The following is an 18,287-nucleotide window of genomic DNA, read 5'->3' on the forward strand; positions in this document are numbered from 1 at the left end:
AATAAAGAGAAAACAGTAACTTTGAAAATCCAGCATTCTTGTGCAATTTATATCTATAGGCCACATTGACGTTATCTGGCATTATTGTGTAAGCTTTAGGGCCCAACTGTACGCGCCAAATAGCCTACACAGTCAATTGCCAAATGCTTTTGGTAACAGGCAGGATAAGGTCTATAACCTCTCACATAGCCTTAATATTAACTCACGCAGAATTAAGCATTTCTTGCAGTAAAATGATACACAAAATATATGCCAAACTTTGACTTAGGAAGAGGAGAAATATGATTTCTTTATTCAGCATCTTGAGAGAATGTGAACGTGCAGTTAGCACCTCTAGACAGTCCCCATCTTTATCAGCATCATAAAAGCGGAGTAATTCAACCACATAAAATATGCATCCAAGGCAAACTGAAATCTTATCAGAAACATGCTGGGTCATTTTCACAACTTTCTATTTCCTACAACCGGTCAAACGGCGGTCATTTGGACATTTTGCACAGAAAATATTTCCCTTTTTTTGTTATTGTATTCCCCCCAGTCCCTAAATGCCTTTGCTGCGTGAAAGAAGCAGAGATGACAAAACTTTACTGATGTCAACTAGATAGCATTCATTCTATCCATTTATGACATTCTGGTGAGCTGTCAGAAGGTTATTTTTTTGGTCTAATTTATATTACTTCTCTGCTTATAATTTCAGACATTTTAATAAGTTATTTGTTAGTCAACTTGTCTATAATTCAACACATGCACGCAGCTCTACATCTGTCACATGTGGCCGAGAAGACTAAATAAACCTGTGCTCATTTTCTATATTAGCGGGTCGGGTACGGGCCTCAGACTTTCACTTTATCACAGTCTAGCGGTTTCGGCTGGGTTATGAGCAATTTTAGAAATTGCGGGTGGGAAAAAAACAGTTGACCCGCGCACCACCAGTGTGTGTGCAGGGAATGTGTTATATACGTGCATGTGCAGCTGTCGGCAGGGCTCTGAAGGAGACACAACCGGGAGAGAATCTCTACTTTCTTTCCCTTCCCTTGTTTACTTTAGCTGCCCGTTTAGACAGAGGAGAGGGCATCATGGGACATTTCGCTCTGTGTGCGAGATGTGGAGATATGCGTGTTCTAACACCACCTGTGAGTCAATGAGGGTTCTCACAACGAGCACCTTAATATGTGCTTCTATCTACACACCGAGTATTTCTCCCCAAAGAGTCTTGAGTAACACAATGCTGGTGAAATATTGACAATAAAAAGTATCCTCGTCTTTGTTTAAGAGTATTTCCTTCACCATGTCTGGTTGTCATTCAGTCACCAGGGTCACCTTGACTAATGATAGACAGGTTGGATTGCTATAGTGTCACTTACTATGCAACCAAAATAGAATCCTGAGTTGTAAGCTACTTCCTGGATAAATCTCCTAATGCCTCAATGGAACTCGAAATGAATCAAACAACAATACGAGAGGTTAAATAAACAAAATCACTGCAGTCTGCAAGCTTTTGTCCCCAACAGAAGTCACAATGAGCTGCAATGTTTACCCTCCCTGCCGACTGAAACCGCAGTCGACATTTGCATAACCTGAATGGCGCGCAAATGTACCTCACACAACTAGGTCTGCTTTCTAAACATCATCCTGCTATGTCATGGGAATGCTTCTCACTGCACCTAGATGAGGGCTTCACTCAATTTCAGGAATCCACATTTACAGGGTGCGCTTTGATGGGGGTGGGCTAATGTCGCCAAGCCCAAAAGACTAAGCAGACGGCTTTAGCCAAGAGCCTCCTTTGCACTGGGTGTTATTTTCCTTACCCAGCTACTAAACATTTGGCAGAGGGGTGAAGTTTGGACGGCTGCTGTAGTAACCCCGGTAAACGGTCGAGCTGTGTGGCTGGAGAGAGCAGAAGGCAGTATGTGAATTGTGAAACCTCTTGCGCAGCCAGGGAAGAGGGGCCCAGGATCTGGCCAGACATGGTGTCTTAAAAACACCCCCACACTCTAAGTAACAAGCCCGGGATGGTGCAGCCACATCGGGCTGCCAGCTGAGTGTGCACCGTGGCCAGCCTTACAAAGCTGCCTGGGTAAACAGATTCAGTGTGAGAGAGAGAGGCTCACTGTGGAGCCTGGTCAATTCTTTTGTTTGTCCGAGGGGGAGACAGGTAGGCAGGATAGAAGACAGGGGAGAGAAAAAGGCCCCTAGTTTCCTGTGTCTCCCCAGAAGGAAAAAACAGCTTTGACTAAAACAGCAGGGACGGAGGAAAAGGGTTGAGTAGAGCTTGTTGCAGGGTAATCATTTTAGGAATGTTTAACTGGAGAAGTAGAGGTTGAGAGTTTATCTAAACTGGCCTGTATGGGAGACTGAGCAAACAAAACTTGTTTTACAACATGTGACAGTACTCCTTTGTTTTAACTGGTTAGAAAAAATGTGCGCACATTTGACGTGATGACACATCTGGTTCTATATTTGGCATGAAACTCAGTTTTACTGAGGCAATATTTTTCCTGTCCTTTTGCATTAAATTAGAATACACGAAATATACAGCTAAAAGTTTTTAATTCCAGGAAAGTGATTGGATGTCAGCTGCCCACAGAGATAAGGACGGTGAGGGGGAAGTGGCGCTCTCTAGCGTTACCTACTCAATTACATAAACCACACTCCTGTCATGAATTGTACATTGTGTATAATAGAAAAGGACCGAAATAGTAGTATAGACTTATATTAACTATACATCCTGAGTGGCATACTAGAACAATATCATGCGACAACAACGACGCTGAGAATATGGCCCCGACAAAAAGACGGCATAGGAAAACACGACTATGTCAAATTTAGACAAAGCTACACAATTCCTTCCTAATCATCGGGGATATTTCTTCCGCACCTAATGTGTGTTTTAGAGCGTAATTTAACTGCAAAACGTTGGAGCTGGACATCTTTGCAAGACAAACAACTCCACTGCCCATTGTTTCAAAACCCGAAAGGCAACAGCCGGGGCACATTCCGATGTTGTGCAATTCCACCAGATTCTGATAAGCAAATACTGTATGTTATGGTAACGAGCTGCCCAGGAGTGAATACAGCCAGATATATTGCTGTATTTGTTATGAAGCTTCATGTTTGATTACAGCAAGGTTATACTACTTTGCTACCAATCCTACTCCGTTGAATTCGATGGAACGTGCACCCTGGCAACAATACATCCTCTATAGAACAAACTATCACATTCACTTACATAATACGTGATAGGATAAAGCCAAGACTACAGTTGGCTGCAACTGGGATACATACTAACTTAACTAGTTTATCGGTCCTGGCTAAGTAGGCTAGTTAGCAGGCAAAAATAATAACTTTTCACTTCGTCCTCATGTCAGAGAACAACAGGACATGTTAACTACAAATACATCCTTGAGGTTTTGTGGTAGGGAATAAATATCCTTGTTGGATGGTGCAAGAGTTTCATTTCCTCGTAGTTATCACTTTGTAAAGTTAAAAGAAGAAGTTGTGTTGCCCAGTGCGATAATGTAGCTCGTTAGCTATGTTAGCTAGGTAGCTACCATGCATGCGCTCCCCTATGCAGCAAGCATGCCCAAGGAGCCCTAGGGACAGCACCGTAGTCACTCCTTCCCTCCCAACTACCCCATTTCTCCAGACGGCGTTTTACCTTCATCGAGAAGCCTGTCAAGGTGTGTAAAGATACCGCACAGATTTGGCAAACTGGTCATCAGCTTCTTTTCGTTTAACAATTGCATCAAATAGTCGGGACTCGGCCTCGGTCTCTCCTTCACCTCGATCTCTCCAACCATCATCTTTGCGTCTAGAGTGCGAGCGAGCCTCCAACAGAATCCTGTTTTATGAAAAGAAAACAAATGCCAAAGAAAAACTTGCAGATCAAATCCTTTGTTCCTCCCACGTTTCGATTGCTGTAGTTAGACGACCCTCTGAACCAAAATCGGATTTAATTTGTTGTTAAAGCTGAGAGAGGGGAAAAATAAGCACTATCTCCTCCCAAAGACTGTATCGCCGTGTACTCTCCTCTACTCCGCGCTCAGGGACGTTCCGAACTACCACTGTTAACTGCAGCGAGTATTCGCCAAAAGCTTACGTCCCCTCTTCGCCTATTGGTCAAAAGCGCCTTCAAGGGACTGGTGATATCACCAATAAGCACAAGGTACTGCACCATGAGGGCGGTGAAGTGCCAATATGTGATCTACAGAGATTAGAACCAATTGTGGACAGTACAGAGAAAGTGAATTTACAGATTTCATACACAGGTTGTATGGGGCTCTAAAAAAGTATATTTCAGTAGTTGAGTAGAAATCAAAAGCATAGGAGAATATGGAAACATTATTACATTTAAATTTACGTTTTGGTCATTTAGCAGAAGCTATTATCCAGAGCGACTTAAAAAGACTTAACTTAGGTTTAAGTGCCTTGCTAAAGGGCACATCGATAGATGAGGGTTCAGAAAGCTTTTTGCAGATGGCTGACAAGTTTATGGTGTATAAAGACCAGTAGGAGACTTGATACTTTAATAAATGGAACACAAGTCACTTTAATAATGATACTTGAAGAATGTTTACATATCTCGCATTACTCATCTCTCATCTATATACTGTATACTGTATCATTCACTATCTATTCTTTACTATCTATTACATCTTAGCCGCTCTGTCACTGCTCATCCATATATGTTATACTTATATATTCTCATCCCATTCCTTTACTAGATTGTGTGTATTAGGTTTTGTTGTGGAATTTGTTAGATATTAGGTTTTGTTGTGGAATTGTTAGATATTACCTGTTAGATACTGCTGCACTGTCAGATCTAGAAGCATAAGCATTTTGCTACACTCACAATAACATCTGCTAACCATGTGTCTGTGACCAATAAAATTTGATTTGATTTGATTTTGAGTTATTAGTCATGTGACCAAAATAGACACGCATCATGACGTTTAAATCTCAAACAGCATGTTACAATAACTCTCAGTGTCCGCTTTGGATTAATTTATCAACGTGACAATATTCAGTACTGGCCTAGGTTATTTTAACAAGCCTGCCCCATCTTTGGACAGACCATTCCATATTCATTGAGGATTAACTCAATTCAGATTATCAATAGCCCACACATTGGAGCCGCCCACCTGGGTCGTTCCTTAATTGAAACGAAACCCTGTCATGTTCTACATTTGGCAGCTGTTGTCGACTGGAGTGGTGCCCACCTAAATCTGAGAATTTGACCTTGGCCCCTATTCAATTGGTTCCCTAGTCTCTCTGCCTTTGTGAAAGTAGTCCCTCTGCTTCGGCGTTAGAATACTAACCAGCTGCACTGTGACCTCTGCCTTAGCCGTCATGTGTCAGCCCTCAGTGATGCACTTCAGGACTTCACTAGTGTGTCTCACACAGGAGACAGGCTAGAACACACACTCTTCAAGATAACAACAAGGAACAACATATCTCATGGATCGTTCAAAGCAGGAGGGGAGATGTTGCTATGGTTACCCATAGAAATAGAATTACATTATATTTTTCATGTAATTATATTTCTATGTCATTGCCTTACCAACCCGGGAAAAACACTATTCGGTTGTAATAGCTGTCCATCACACTAAACTACTACATTTGACCATCTCGAGCTGTGATACGTCGAACAAGACAACAGAGTAGAAATATTATTAACACAGACCTACCAGGTCTCAAGACATTTCTCCACATTGTTTTGTTGTCGTCTGTCAGAGAAAGAAAAGCCTTCAACATGTATTTTATGCCTGGGGGTAAGAAATGTGTGCCTCATCTCTTCCAATTACTAAAGCACTGGTGTGAATGTAACGCAACACTGGAAGTGAAAACACATCACAAATGTCTATATTTTTCTTTTTGAAGGATTGATAACTGAATCAGGTTTCTTTTATTTCAAGGAGAGATAACCCACTTGGCAGAGTAGAATGAAAAAACGAGGAAGAGGGAAAAATAAAATGTTATTTGATGTGGGTCAGAGATAGCTAAATTGTTCATGGTTTTTGCTTTATATTTCATATTTTCACTTTTCACTTCTTTGAATATACAGTAAGTGCTGCAAGTAGAAGTAACATAGTAAACGTAAATCCGGGACACTCCAATTAGTATGAGATATTACGTTTCGTATGGTATGTATTCATTTGTGGCTGTCCATTCATTTGTGGCTGTCCATTTCGTATGATTTGTTACAAATTACAATTACAATTTTATTTTACGAATTGCAATTTGTACAATATGTTACACATTTTCTAAATGTATGATATGTTGCAAATTCCCTTTACTGTGGCTAACGTTAGCTAGGTGACTAGGTGGATAACACTTACGATAGCTAGGTCGTTAATGTTAGCTAAGCTAGGGGTTAGGGTTAAGATTCAAGTTAGAGTTAAGGTTAGTTATTAGGTTAAAGGGTTAATAAGGTTAGGGGAAGGGTTAGCTAACATGCTAAGTAGTTGCCAAGTAGCTAAAAAGTAGTAAGTAGTTGCAAAGTTGCTAATTAGCAAAATGCTAAAGTTGTCCATGATTCGAACACACAACCTTTGGGCTAAGAGTAAGGTTAAGGGGTTAGGGTTAGGGTACTCTCCTTCACTCTCTTACACACGCACGCACGCACGCACGCACGCAAGCACGCGCACACACACGCACACACACGCACACACACACACACACACACACACACACACACACACACACACACACACACACACACACACACACACACACACACACACACACACACACACACGTGACCCAACTCAGAAACAGAGCCAGACGCAAGGTACAAATTACCATGCGTGCTGATGTTTAGCTAACATGCTAAGTAGTTGCAAAGTAGCAACAAAAATTGTAAGTAGTCGCAAAGTTGCTAATTAGCTGAAATGCTAAAGTTGTCCATGATGAGATTCAAACACACAACCTTTGGGTTGCTAGACGTTCGTGTTATACATTAATAACATCGGTTTTTCATGAAATAACCTTCTGTCTTATGTAACCATACCAAATGTAACATATTATTCTAATTTGGTGCTCCATATTTACATTTACTGTGTTACGTCAGTCTATGAGACCAGGCTGATGGAGAGAAGTCACACATTTCTGGCATCAAAAAGATCTGGCATCTATTTCAAGCTTTGAAAATGGGTTTAGTTCTTATCTCCATCAGCGCGCATGGTAATTTGTACCTTGTGCCTGGCTCTGTTTCTGAGTTGGGTCACGTGGTTGTGGTGTGTGTGTGTGTGTGAGAGAGAGAGAGAGATTGAAAGAATTTGTGTGTCTTGGCAGCGGGCTAGTGTATAGCTGAGATATAGTGTTTAGCCCCCCCCCCCCCCCACTGCGCCCCCTACCCCTGTGTTTTTTGTAATTTTTTTAATAACACAGGCTCCATTCAACAATTAATCCAATTAAGAGTGCTCCAGATTATTTTACGTTTAGCCGCTTTTGAAGATGGCGTCTTAACGGCAGTGCTATGAGAGACCCCTGAGACCCTAACAGGAAACTAGAGACAAAGGGCAAATGTTCCTGGCCTCACGGGCCACAGGCTAATCAGGGAAATGATTCCCGCTAGGTTGAGATAGCATTGTTGTAACGTTATCTATCACAGCAGTAATGATGATGGAGTCCAAATGCCCTTATAACACACACACACACACACACACACACACACACACACACACACACACACACACACACACACACACACACACACACACACACACACACACACACACACACACAGCACAAAAGGTGTGTGTTCTGTGTGTGGAGTTCTATAGCTATGCTACTGTGTAAACTACAGGGAAACATGCTGTCTGAATCTGGGTCAATTACAGACAAATGCAGAGAAGAGAGAGAGAGATGGTCAAATGGAAAAGAGAGAGGTAAACACGTACTTTATATAACACCACCCCCCCCCCCCCCCCCCACCTCCTTTTGCCCTCAGAACAGCCTCAATTCGTCTGGGAATGGACTGGATGCATTCCACAGGGATGCTGGCCAATGTTGACTCCAATGGTTCCCACAGTTGTGTCAAATTGGCTGGTTGTCCTTTGGGTGGCGGACCATTCTATACAGGGGAAACTGGTAAGCGTGAAAAAGCCCAACAGCGTTTCAGTTCTTGGCATCTACTACCACACCCCATCCAAAGGCACTTCAATGTTTTGTCTTGCCCATTCACCCTCTGAATGGCACACATATAATCCATGTCTCAATTGTTTCATGGATTAAAAATCCTTCTTTATTAACCTGTCTCCTCACCTTCATCTACACTGATTGAAGTTGATTTAGGTGACATCAATAAGGGATCATAGCTTTCACCTGGATTAACCTGGTCAGTCTGTGTTATGGAAAAAACAGGTGTTCTTAATGTTTTGTACACTCAGGTTATAATTAGTGTCTGTCAGTGAAGGGGTTGAAATCACCTGCTATTCTCTATTCCTCTTGGTCTGGAGGAGGGGTCAGAGGAGTCTCAAAGTGGAACGGCTCAATCCTTCCATCCGTCTGGGTGGCGGGGGATTAGGACCCCTTTCCCCAGGCAGCCCCGCCCCCAGGCAGCCCCGACACCAGGCAGCCCCGACACCAGGCAGCCCCGACACCAATGCAGCGCTCTAATCAAGCCCCCGGGCAGGCGCTGTCCGTCCGTCCGTGCCAAAAGCAAGCCCGGCTGGTTGCAGAGAGCAGAGGGGTAAAGCCAAGGACTCTTTGTTAGGTTTTCTAGGGAGGCAAGATTTACCTTTTTCTATTGTACCTTCTGAAGGCAAAAGGAAAGCAGGGCTGATCCTCACATGGCACCGTGTGGATGATGGATGTGGTGGATGATGGATTTGGTGGAGAGATGGCAACTTTGGTTTGTCCTTTGAAGCTAGCCCACAATACAGTCATGGTTTTGCACATTGTTCTGTTAAACAAGCACATGACCAATGCCAATCAAGAGTGTTTGGCTAGCCTAGGCAAACAGATGAGATGGATGCACTCAAACCTCCATTGTGCTTGTGCACATATGTAAGGCCACAGATCCACAGATACCACAGATCCCGCAGATACCACAGATCCCGCAGATCCCGCAGATACCGCAGATACCGCAGATACCGCAGATACCGCAGATACCGCAGATACCGCAGATACCGCAGATACCGCAGATCCCGCAGATCCCGCAGATCCCGCAGATACCACAGATACCACAGATACCACAGATACCACAGATACCACAGATACCACAGATACAAGTGTTAATGTTCAAAAGCCCTCAGATGTTAGACGGACTTGGCGCGGTGCCTTTCCATGTTCTAATAGTGGTCCGTCCACTCGGTGGAATGGCATGCGTGGCTGTTGTCACAGGGAGAGGAGGGAGGGAGGGAGGTTGGTGGGACAGCTGCAGCCACCTCTGATGGAGAGCATTGATATGGCAAATCTCCTTGCCTTTCATCAGTCAGCGGGAGGAACCACCAAACGTCAGCACAACGACCTAGTGTCCTAAACCATGGATCACTCTGACAGACTGGGGACAAACTACTAGAAACATTTACAATTTTCAGTCACCCGTCTGAAAAATCTACACGTGGCTAGAGATAAGGAAGAAAATCCTGCAAATGCCACAACAGTCCCCATTATTGTATTGTAAACAGGGTGGGGGAAAGAGGTGACCAATAGCAGATAAGAAAGAACGAGAGAGAGAGAGGGAGAGGAGTGTTTGTGAGTGATAAGACCCGCTGGTGAGGGAGAGGAAGAGAACAAGTTCCTGCTCATTGATTACGTTATTCCAAGGAGAAGGATTGATCCCATAGTGAATTCTCCTGTGAGCTCTACATACAGACTGCTCTACACAGATGAGAGAAACATACCATACAGCTACACGTGTAGGTCAAAAAGGAAATAGGACGTAGTGACGTCACAGTTTATTTAATATTTAGGAGGCATTTCGTGAAGTACTGCGAGTCAACCGTAATATGAGCTCCCTTTGAAAGTGTTCCCCATTATCCGACTATTGAATTAAACCTCAGAACTGACACATGCTGCATTGGTGCTGGAGATTAACGCATGTGCTGAGTGGCTCCCTGGTAGAGTGTGGCCTCTGCCAGACTGACTTGAACAAGATGAATTGATCCCAGTGGGCCATTTATGTTGGTTGCACTGCCCTCCCCTTCCTTCGTTGTTGCTTCTGACAATCTACCTTCTGAGAGCAGCTCACTGAGAGCCATTCCTCTACTGAACTGCACTAAGAGCCAGGTCAGTGGGTTTGCAGTGTGTTGCAGGTAGGATGGCCACAACTGGCTGAGATCTCAGCAATACCAGCCAGTAGTCATTTTAGGGGAACCTTTATAAGCACAACAACAGCAGAAACACCACAACAAAAGATGTGTGTCTAGGTGGATATTGCAAAAAATGATACATAACATGGTGTAGAATTAACTCAGATGAATAGAAACAGAGGGAAAGACAGAAACAAGCCCAATCACATTGAGTTTGTTTGTACAGAGTTAGTTTGTACGGTGAGCCACAGTGTTGTCGTAAAGGTCCAGTTGTCGGCTCCTTTTGATATTTTCTCAGTCTGGTTGAGTGAGTGAGAGGAGCTGGCCTCCGCAGCCTGCGGTCCCATCATGCAGCTGACTGCTCTTAAATCTCGCTCCCCGCCAGGTGACACAACAGCCCCTGTCTCCTCATCCGTCCTGTTGTAGACACTTTGCAATACGTATGATATGTTACAAATTCTAATTTGTTTTGGCTAACTTTAGCTAGGTGGCTAACGTGAGCTGGGCTAGGGGTTAGGGGTTAAGGTTGGGGCTAAGTTTATTGTTGGGGGTTAGGGTTAATGTTAGGAGTTAAGGTTAGGAGTTAAGGTTAGGGTAAGGGTAAGGGTTAGCTTAAATGCTTAGTAGTTACAAAGTAGTTCAAAAGTGATAAGTAGTTGTGAAGTTGCTAAGATGCTACATTTGTCCGTGATGTGATTCAAATACACATCCTTTAGGTTGCTAGACGTTTGCGTTATACGCCCACCCACCTATCCTCTCCGACCAACCTCCCTCCTTTCATTTTTAGCTTAACTAACCTTCTGTCTTACATAACCATACCAAACGTAACATATCATACTAATTTGACTGTCACAGATTTACTATGTTACGTCTTTGAGGCCAGGCTGCTCTCTCAGACAATCCTATTCGTTCACAGATTTACTATGTTACGTCTTTGAGGCCAGGCTGCTCTCTCAGACAATCCTATTCGTTCACAGATTTACTATGTTACGTCTTTGAGGCCAGGCTGCTCTCTCAGACAATCCTATTCGTTCACAGATTTACTATGTTACGTCTTTGAGGCCAGGCTGCTCTCTCAGACAATCCTATTCGTTCACAGATTTACTATGTTACGTCTTTGAGGCCAGGCTGCTCTCTCAGACAATCCTATTCGTTCACAGATTTACTATGTTACGTCTTTGAGGCCAGGCTGCTCTCTCAGACAATCCTATTCGTTCACAGATTTACTATGTTACGTCTTTGTGGCCAGGCTGCTCTCTCAGACAATCCTATTCGTTCACAGCGCACAACTGGGCTGTTTCCAATGCCTTTGTACACTCTTAGAAAAAAAAGGTGCCGTCTAGGACATTAAAGGGTTCTTTGGCTGTTCCCATAGTAGAACCCTTTTCGTTCCAGGTAGAACCAAAAAAGGGTTTCTGCTATGGGGACAGCCAAAGAACCCTTTTTGGAATCTTTTTTTCTACGAGTGTAGTGCTCTTTGTAGGCTCACCGTTACAAAAGCCTTTGTTCTCCCGCCACCGCTATGATGGAGCGAGGACACACTTGAGCTCCACGGAGGCTGGCTTTGGGAAAGTCACCTTCTGGAGCAGAGAGGCCAGCGAGCAAACGGAAGAAAAGCTAACAGAAGAGCTAGCGTAGCATAGCGTAGCATAGCGTAGTGTTAGCATTAGCTGGCCCAGTTGTGGGGGGAATGAGGCAGGCCGCAGGGGCAGCTGTCGAGGGCAAAGTTGTCCAGGCTAATAATAACCAGTAGCGCTGAGTCACTGCATCCCCCCAGGAACTCCCAGGGTCAAGGATGACACTCCAGGATTAGGCCAGGTTGGGGATTAGGGAGAGCTATTTACCCCTTCCAGGAACAACTCTGTTTCCACAGGTGGAAGAGTGCCAGAGAGCAGAAATGCCGCACTCACTGGGAAAAAGGCATACCAATGGTGGGCTGTAGTAAGACTTGAGGGACGGTTACATTAGAACCCAGTAGGAAGGCTTCACTGGTATTGCATAAGTGAGAAGTGGCAGATCCTTGCTTTCTGTGGATCTGCTGAATGTTTGTACACACATCTGAAATATTGAAGTCTGTCAAACCAGATCAGTGCTGTAATTTTCAGTGTTGTTTTTCTTCACAGACACAGACAGACAGACAGACAGACAGACAGACAGACAGACAGACAGACAGACAGACAGACAGACAGACAGACAGACAGACAGACAGACAGACAGACAGACAGACAGACAGACAGACAGACAGACAGACAGACAGACAGACAGACAGACAGACAGACAGACAGACAGACAGACAGACAGACAGACAGACAGACAGACAGACAGACAGACAGACAGACAGACAGACAGACAGACAGACAGACAGACAGACAGACAGACAGACACACACACACACACACACACACACACACACACACACACACACACACACACACACACACACACACACACACACACACACACACACACACACACACACACACACAGCTGTGCAACGCTAACATCAGAGGAAACATTCAATGGCACAAATAGAATCCAGAAACTTCATACCTTGGATTTGGGGCTTGGGCTATTTTAGCAAATCCACAGAATCTCCTTAATCTTCTCTACACACACCTGAGGTATCAGGAAAACCTGAAGTAACGGCCAAATACAGAGATATTGCAAAACATTTCAATAACGTGTAGATCAATATTATCCTCCAGAACACCTGACGGGCAGATATTTCACATTAGGCAGTGAATCTGACAAACCCTCTAAAATCGTCTGGAATATAAACATTTAAAAAAATAACTTTATAGCAACCAGATTCTATCAGTTGTAGAGGACAAAGCCGTGCAGTTTTAAACGATTTTCAAAGTTGTGGGAAACAAACTGTAAGGCGTTCTGTGCTTTCGTAGTGGCACACAGGGTGATAAAATGAGAAATAGCTCATTACATTTCCAGCAGCAGTGGTCTCCGGAACGAACGTCTCTCTTTTAAGGTGTTTTCTGGCCCATTTCATTTAGAGGAAGACAACAACAAAAAACATTCAACTCATTTAATTTCACGCTGGGCCTTCCAAATCAGACGCAGTCCTAGTGCAACGCTTCAGAGGAGGCCAGATTGCTTTCTATTCATGCTCTTTTCACAGTTCGCACTACCTTGCATGAGCAGCTCTCGCTCTGCTCTAACTTGTGGATGTGGAAGGACAATACACTGCCTGGGTCTGATGCTAGGGTGGGTGTGTGTGTGTGTCTCCCTTACCGATCAGCCCTGCTGGAGGCCAATGTCAATTTCCGCTTATGCCCTCTCACCTACCTAAATGAGCATTGGTCCAGTTTAATCGACACAGAATACAGACTCTATTTTACGCAGATTAGTTCCTTTCAAGTTACCTAATCGAGCTCAAACCAGACCCTTGGTGTGATGAAGAGAAGTGGAGTCATACTTGTCTCTCCCTCAGTGGCTGTCTGTCTGTCTGTCAGTAGTTGTCTGCCTGTCTGTCTCCCAGTGTCTGTCTGTCTCCCAGTGTCTGTCTGTCTGTCTGTCTGTCTGTCTGTCTGTCTGTCTGTCTGTCTGTCTGTCTGTCTGTCTGTCTGTCTGTCTGTCTGTCTGTCTGTCTGTCTGTCTGTCTGTCTCTCAATGGTTGTCTGTCTGTCCCTCAGTGGTTATTTGTCTGTCTGTCTGTGGTCTCTCAGTGGTTGAAACTGGATAGTGGGAAGTCATGGACAGACTTCAATAGATCATAGCACTGAGCTGAAGGGTACACAGTGGATTGATCCAGTCATGGAGAGGAGGGAATGGATCTGGAAAGGGATATTTCTATGCCTATGATAATAGAGAGTGACATACAATGTAACACATCCAAACCTACCAGCAATAACAAGTTGTAGCACTGAGCTGCAGGAATTGATTCAGCCATGGAGTAGTGGAGAGAACGTTCTGTTATGGGGAGGGATATTTTAAACCATAAAATGATAGAGACATACAGTACTGTACAAGCATCAACAACATATAAGCCTTTGGCAGAGCCATACAAAGAATCTAAACATACGAGTCAAACAAAGTTATGAAGTTGCCTATTGACGAAAACCTATTTTCTCTGTGCAGCTGTAAAGATGCTTTGTGGAAGACGTTCGTTACAATGAGAACTGGGCAAATGTCCTTGTGAATGTCCTTGTGTGTGTCAGAAATCAATTAGAGTGGCTTTCTCCACTGGGTCGCCATGGTGTGATGTGAGCAGCAGACTAATTCAGCCATTGTTGCCTGGGAGATGCTCTTATTGTGTATTTAAGCTCTGAGTGATAATCTAATTAACTACTGTATTCTAGACTCCAACAAGGCAAGCCTTAGAGGACTGAAGAGACATAATGTTGGTGAGAGTGTTGGTGTGAGAGGTTTGAGATACGGTTCAAAGGTAAGAGAGCAGGTTACCGGGAGCTCTGTGGCAACGAGTAAGCAGCACGCAGGAATGCTGCTGGCCCTCATTCCACCGGGCATTTCCCAGCATGCTCGGGCACGCTCCAGCCCAGGAGCAGCAGTAGTGGCAGACTGCCTTGCCTACTACACAATAATACTGTTACCAGAACATTACCTGTTGCTATGATATATGGCAGGGATATTTATATCTTACCCTATGAGGTCCGGGGGACTAATGGTTTTTTGTTCTACCTGATAATTATTTGCACCCACTTGGTGAGCCAGGTTTAACTCAGTCCCTGATTAGAGGAGAAGAATAAAACATGCAGTGGAACTGGCTTCGAGGTCTCAATTTGAATTTCAAGGATATACAGTACGGTTATCATTTGATCAAAACTCATTTTAAGTGGAGAATTATCTCATAAGATTCAGCTGCATAATGACTGTTTTCAACAGTTGGTACTGTATATAAAAGGTGTTTTTGAGTGGCCACAGGGTCAAATAAACATGGAGGGACTCTCATTCACAGGAACATAATTAAAAGTATTAGCTAGAACTAGTAAACAAAAGGAAGTTGTAGATTTTCTAATCTACACAGACAGTTAATAATAATGACTTGCGGTCAGGAATATAATGGGTCACATAGGTAGTGTAGAGAGGGGCTGCCTCAAGTTGGGGTGAGTTGAGGGTAAAAAAACAGTAGGGGGTGAGATAAGGATGATGGCTGATTGAAGGGTTGAGGGTGAGTTAACGATGTTGGGTGGTTGAGGGTGAGTTAACGATGTTGGGTGGTTGAAGGGTTGAGGGTGAGTTAATGATGTTGGGTGGTTGAAGGGTTGAGGGTGAGTTAATGATGTTGGGTGATTGAAGGGTTGAGGGTGAGTTAACGATGTTGGGTGGTTGAGGGTGAGTTAATGATGCTGGGTGGTTGAAGGGTTGAGGGGAAGTTAACGATGTTGGGTGGTTGAAGGGTTGAGGGTGAGTTAACGATGTTGGGTGGTTGAGGGTGAGTTAATGATGTCGGGTGGTTGAGGGTGAGTTAACGATGTTGGGTGATTGAGGGTGAGTTAACGATGTTGGGTGGTTGAGGGTGAGTTAATGATGTTGGGTGGTTAAAGGGTTGAGGGTGAGTTAATGATGTTGGGTGGTTGAAGGGTTGAGGGTGAGTTAACGATGTTGGGTGGTTGAAGGGTTGAGGGTGAGTTAACGATGTTGGGTGGTTAAAGAGTTGAGGGGAAGTTAACGATGTTGGGTGGTTGAGGGTGAGTTAACGATGTTGGGTGGTTGAAGGGTTGAGGGTGAGTTAACGATGTTGGGTGGTTGAGGGTGAGTTAACGATGTTGGGTGGTTGAGGGTGAGTTAACGATGTTGGGTGGTTGAGGGTGATTTAACGATGTTGGGTGGTTGAGGGTGAGTTAATGATGCTGGGTGGTTGAAGGGTTGAGGGTGAGTTAATGATGCTGGGTGGTTGAGGGTGAGTTAATGATGCTGGGTGGTTGAAGGGTTGAGGGTGAGTTAATGATGCTGGGTGGTTGAAGGGTTGAGGGTGAGTTAACGATGTTGGGTGGTTAAAGAGTTGAGGGGAAGTTAACGATGTTGGGTGGTTGAGGGTGAGTTCATGATGTTGGGTGGTTGAAGGTTGAAGGGTAATTTAATGATGTTAGGTGGTTGAAGGGTTGAGAGTGAGTTAATGATGTTGGGTGGTTGCAACTGTGTCCATCCATTCAGTTGAGCATGCAGGACTCGTAGGTGGGCACCAAGTATTTAATGTTGATGAAAGCGTCCTCGCCCACGCAGTGCTCAAACACCCACAGGGTCTCCTGGATCTCTGATGTTCTCAGCTCTTCTGCTGGCTGCAGTCAAGGCCGTCCCCCGAGTTGACTGTGGACCAGACGGGAGATTTACTTTAGTTTATTTCATGTACACAGCTAGAAGCTGAATTGCAGTATACAAAAAAATTATCCTAGCTAGGTAGCCACTCCTCTCCTCCCCTGGGTGTTAAGGCTGAGGGGAAGGGGATGTTGAAAATAAACAATTGTTCTCACAAGCAGCAGGACTGTCTCTGAGAGACAGTGATACAGAAATACATTCCACCAGGCCATGCTAAATCATTCCACCAGGCCATGCTAAATCATTCCACCAGGCCATGCTAAATCATTCCACCAGGCCATGCTAAATCATTCCACCAGGCCACGGTAAATCTGACGCTGCGGTTAGTGTGATGTATCTGATATTCCAAACACAGTGCTGCCCACTGAATTCAATTTGCATAACTCTCTATATTTCTCCCCACCTCTCTCTCTCTCTCTGTCCAACTCTCTCCCTCTCTCTCTCTCTCTCTCCATCCACCTCTCTCGCTCTCTCTCTCACTCTCTAATCTTTCTCCCTCTCTCTCTCTCTCTCTATCCACCTCTCACTCTCTGTCAATTCAATTCAATTCAATTTCAATTTAAGGGCTTTATTGGCATGAGAAACATGTTAACATTGCCAAAGCAAATTAACTAGATAATAAACAAAAGTGATATAAACAATAAAAATGAACAATAAACATTACACTCTCAAAAGTTCAAAAAGAATAAAGACATTACACATGTCAAACTATGTGCAAATAGTTAAAGTACAAAAGAGAAAATAAATAAACATAAATATGGGTTGTATTTAAAATGGTGTTTGTTCTTCACTGGTTGCACTTTTCTTGTGGCAACAGGTCACAAATCTTGCTGCAGTGATGATGGCACACAGTGGTATTTCACCCAGTAGATATGGGAGTTTATCAAAATTGGGTTTGTTTTCGAATTCTTTGTGTATCTGTGTAATCTGAGGGAAATATGTGTCTCTAATATGGTCATACATTTGGCAGGAGGTTAGGAAGTGCAGCTCAGTTTCCACCTCATTTTGTGGGCGGTGTGCACATAGCCTCTTCTCTTGAGCTCCAGGTCTGTCTACTGTGGCCTCTCTCAATAGCAAGGCTATGCTCACTGAGTCTGTACATAGTCAACGCTTTCCATAATTTTGGGTCAGTCACAGTGGTCAGGTATTCTGTCACTGTGTACTCTCTGTTTAGGGTCAAACAGCATTCTGGTTTGCTCAGTTTTTTTTGTACATCTTCTCCAATTTGTCAAGTAATTATCTTTTTGTTTTCTCATGATTTGGTTGGGTCTAATTGTGTTGCTGTCCTGGGGCTCTGTGGGGTCTATTTGTGTTTGTGAACAGAGCCCCAGGACCAGCTTGCTTAAAACCTTTCAGTGATACCCATCCCGGATCCGGGAGCATCCTCATCAAAAAAGCTGACTAGCATAGACTAGCCTAACGGGACAGGGATATCATATAATATAATTTTCATGAAATCACAAGTCCAATACAGCAAATGAAAGATAAACATCTTGTGAATCCAGCCATCATTTCCTATTTTTAAAATGTTTTACAGCGAAAACACAATATGTATTTATATTAGCTAACCACAATAGCCAAACACACAACGGCATATTTTCACCATGTTTCCACCGCATAGGTAGCTTTCACAAAACCCACAAATAGAGATAAAATTAATCACTAACCTTGAACAACTTCATCAGATGACAGTCTTATAACATCATGTTATACAATACATTTATGTTTTGTTCTAAAATG

At 43.7% G+C, this 18,287-nt stretch overlaps 1 protein-coding gene across 4 annotated transcripts in view; it reads right to left on the reverse strand.

The window, feature by feature from the left end:
* The window catches only part of LOC120060091 (protein quaking-A), a 126,690-nt gene extending 122,615 nt beyond the window's left edge, over positions 1–4,075 (reverse strand). For all 4 annotated transcript variants that reach the window (XM_039009156.1, XM_039009153.1, XM_039009154.1 and 1 more), the window contains exon 1: positions 3,659–4,075. In XM_039009156.1, the coding sequence (XP_038865084.1) occupies positions 3,659–3,803 (145 nt within the window). In that variant the 5' untranslated portion in view covers positions 3,804–4,075. The remainder of the gene's footprint in view (positions 1–3,658) is intronic.
* Between the last annotated feature and the right edge of the window lie 14,212 nt (positions 4,076–18,287).

Source organism: Salvelinus namaycush, chromosome 15 (genome assembly GCF_016432855.1).
Source record: "Salvelinus namaycush isolate Seneca chromosome 15, SaNama_1.0, whole genome shotgun sequence".
Classification (NCBI taxonomy): domain Eukaryota; kingdom Metazoa; phylum Chordata; class Actinopteri; order Salmoniformes; family Salmonidae; genus Salvelinus; species Salvelinus namaycush.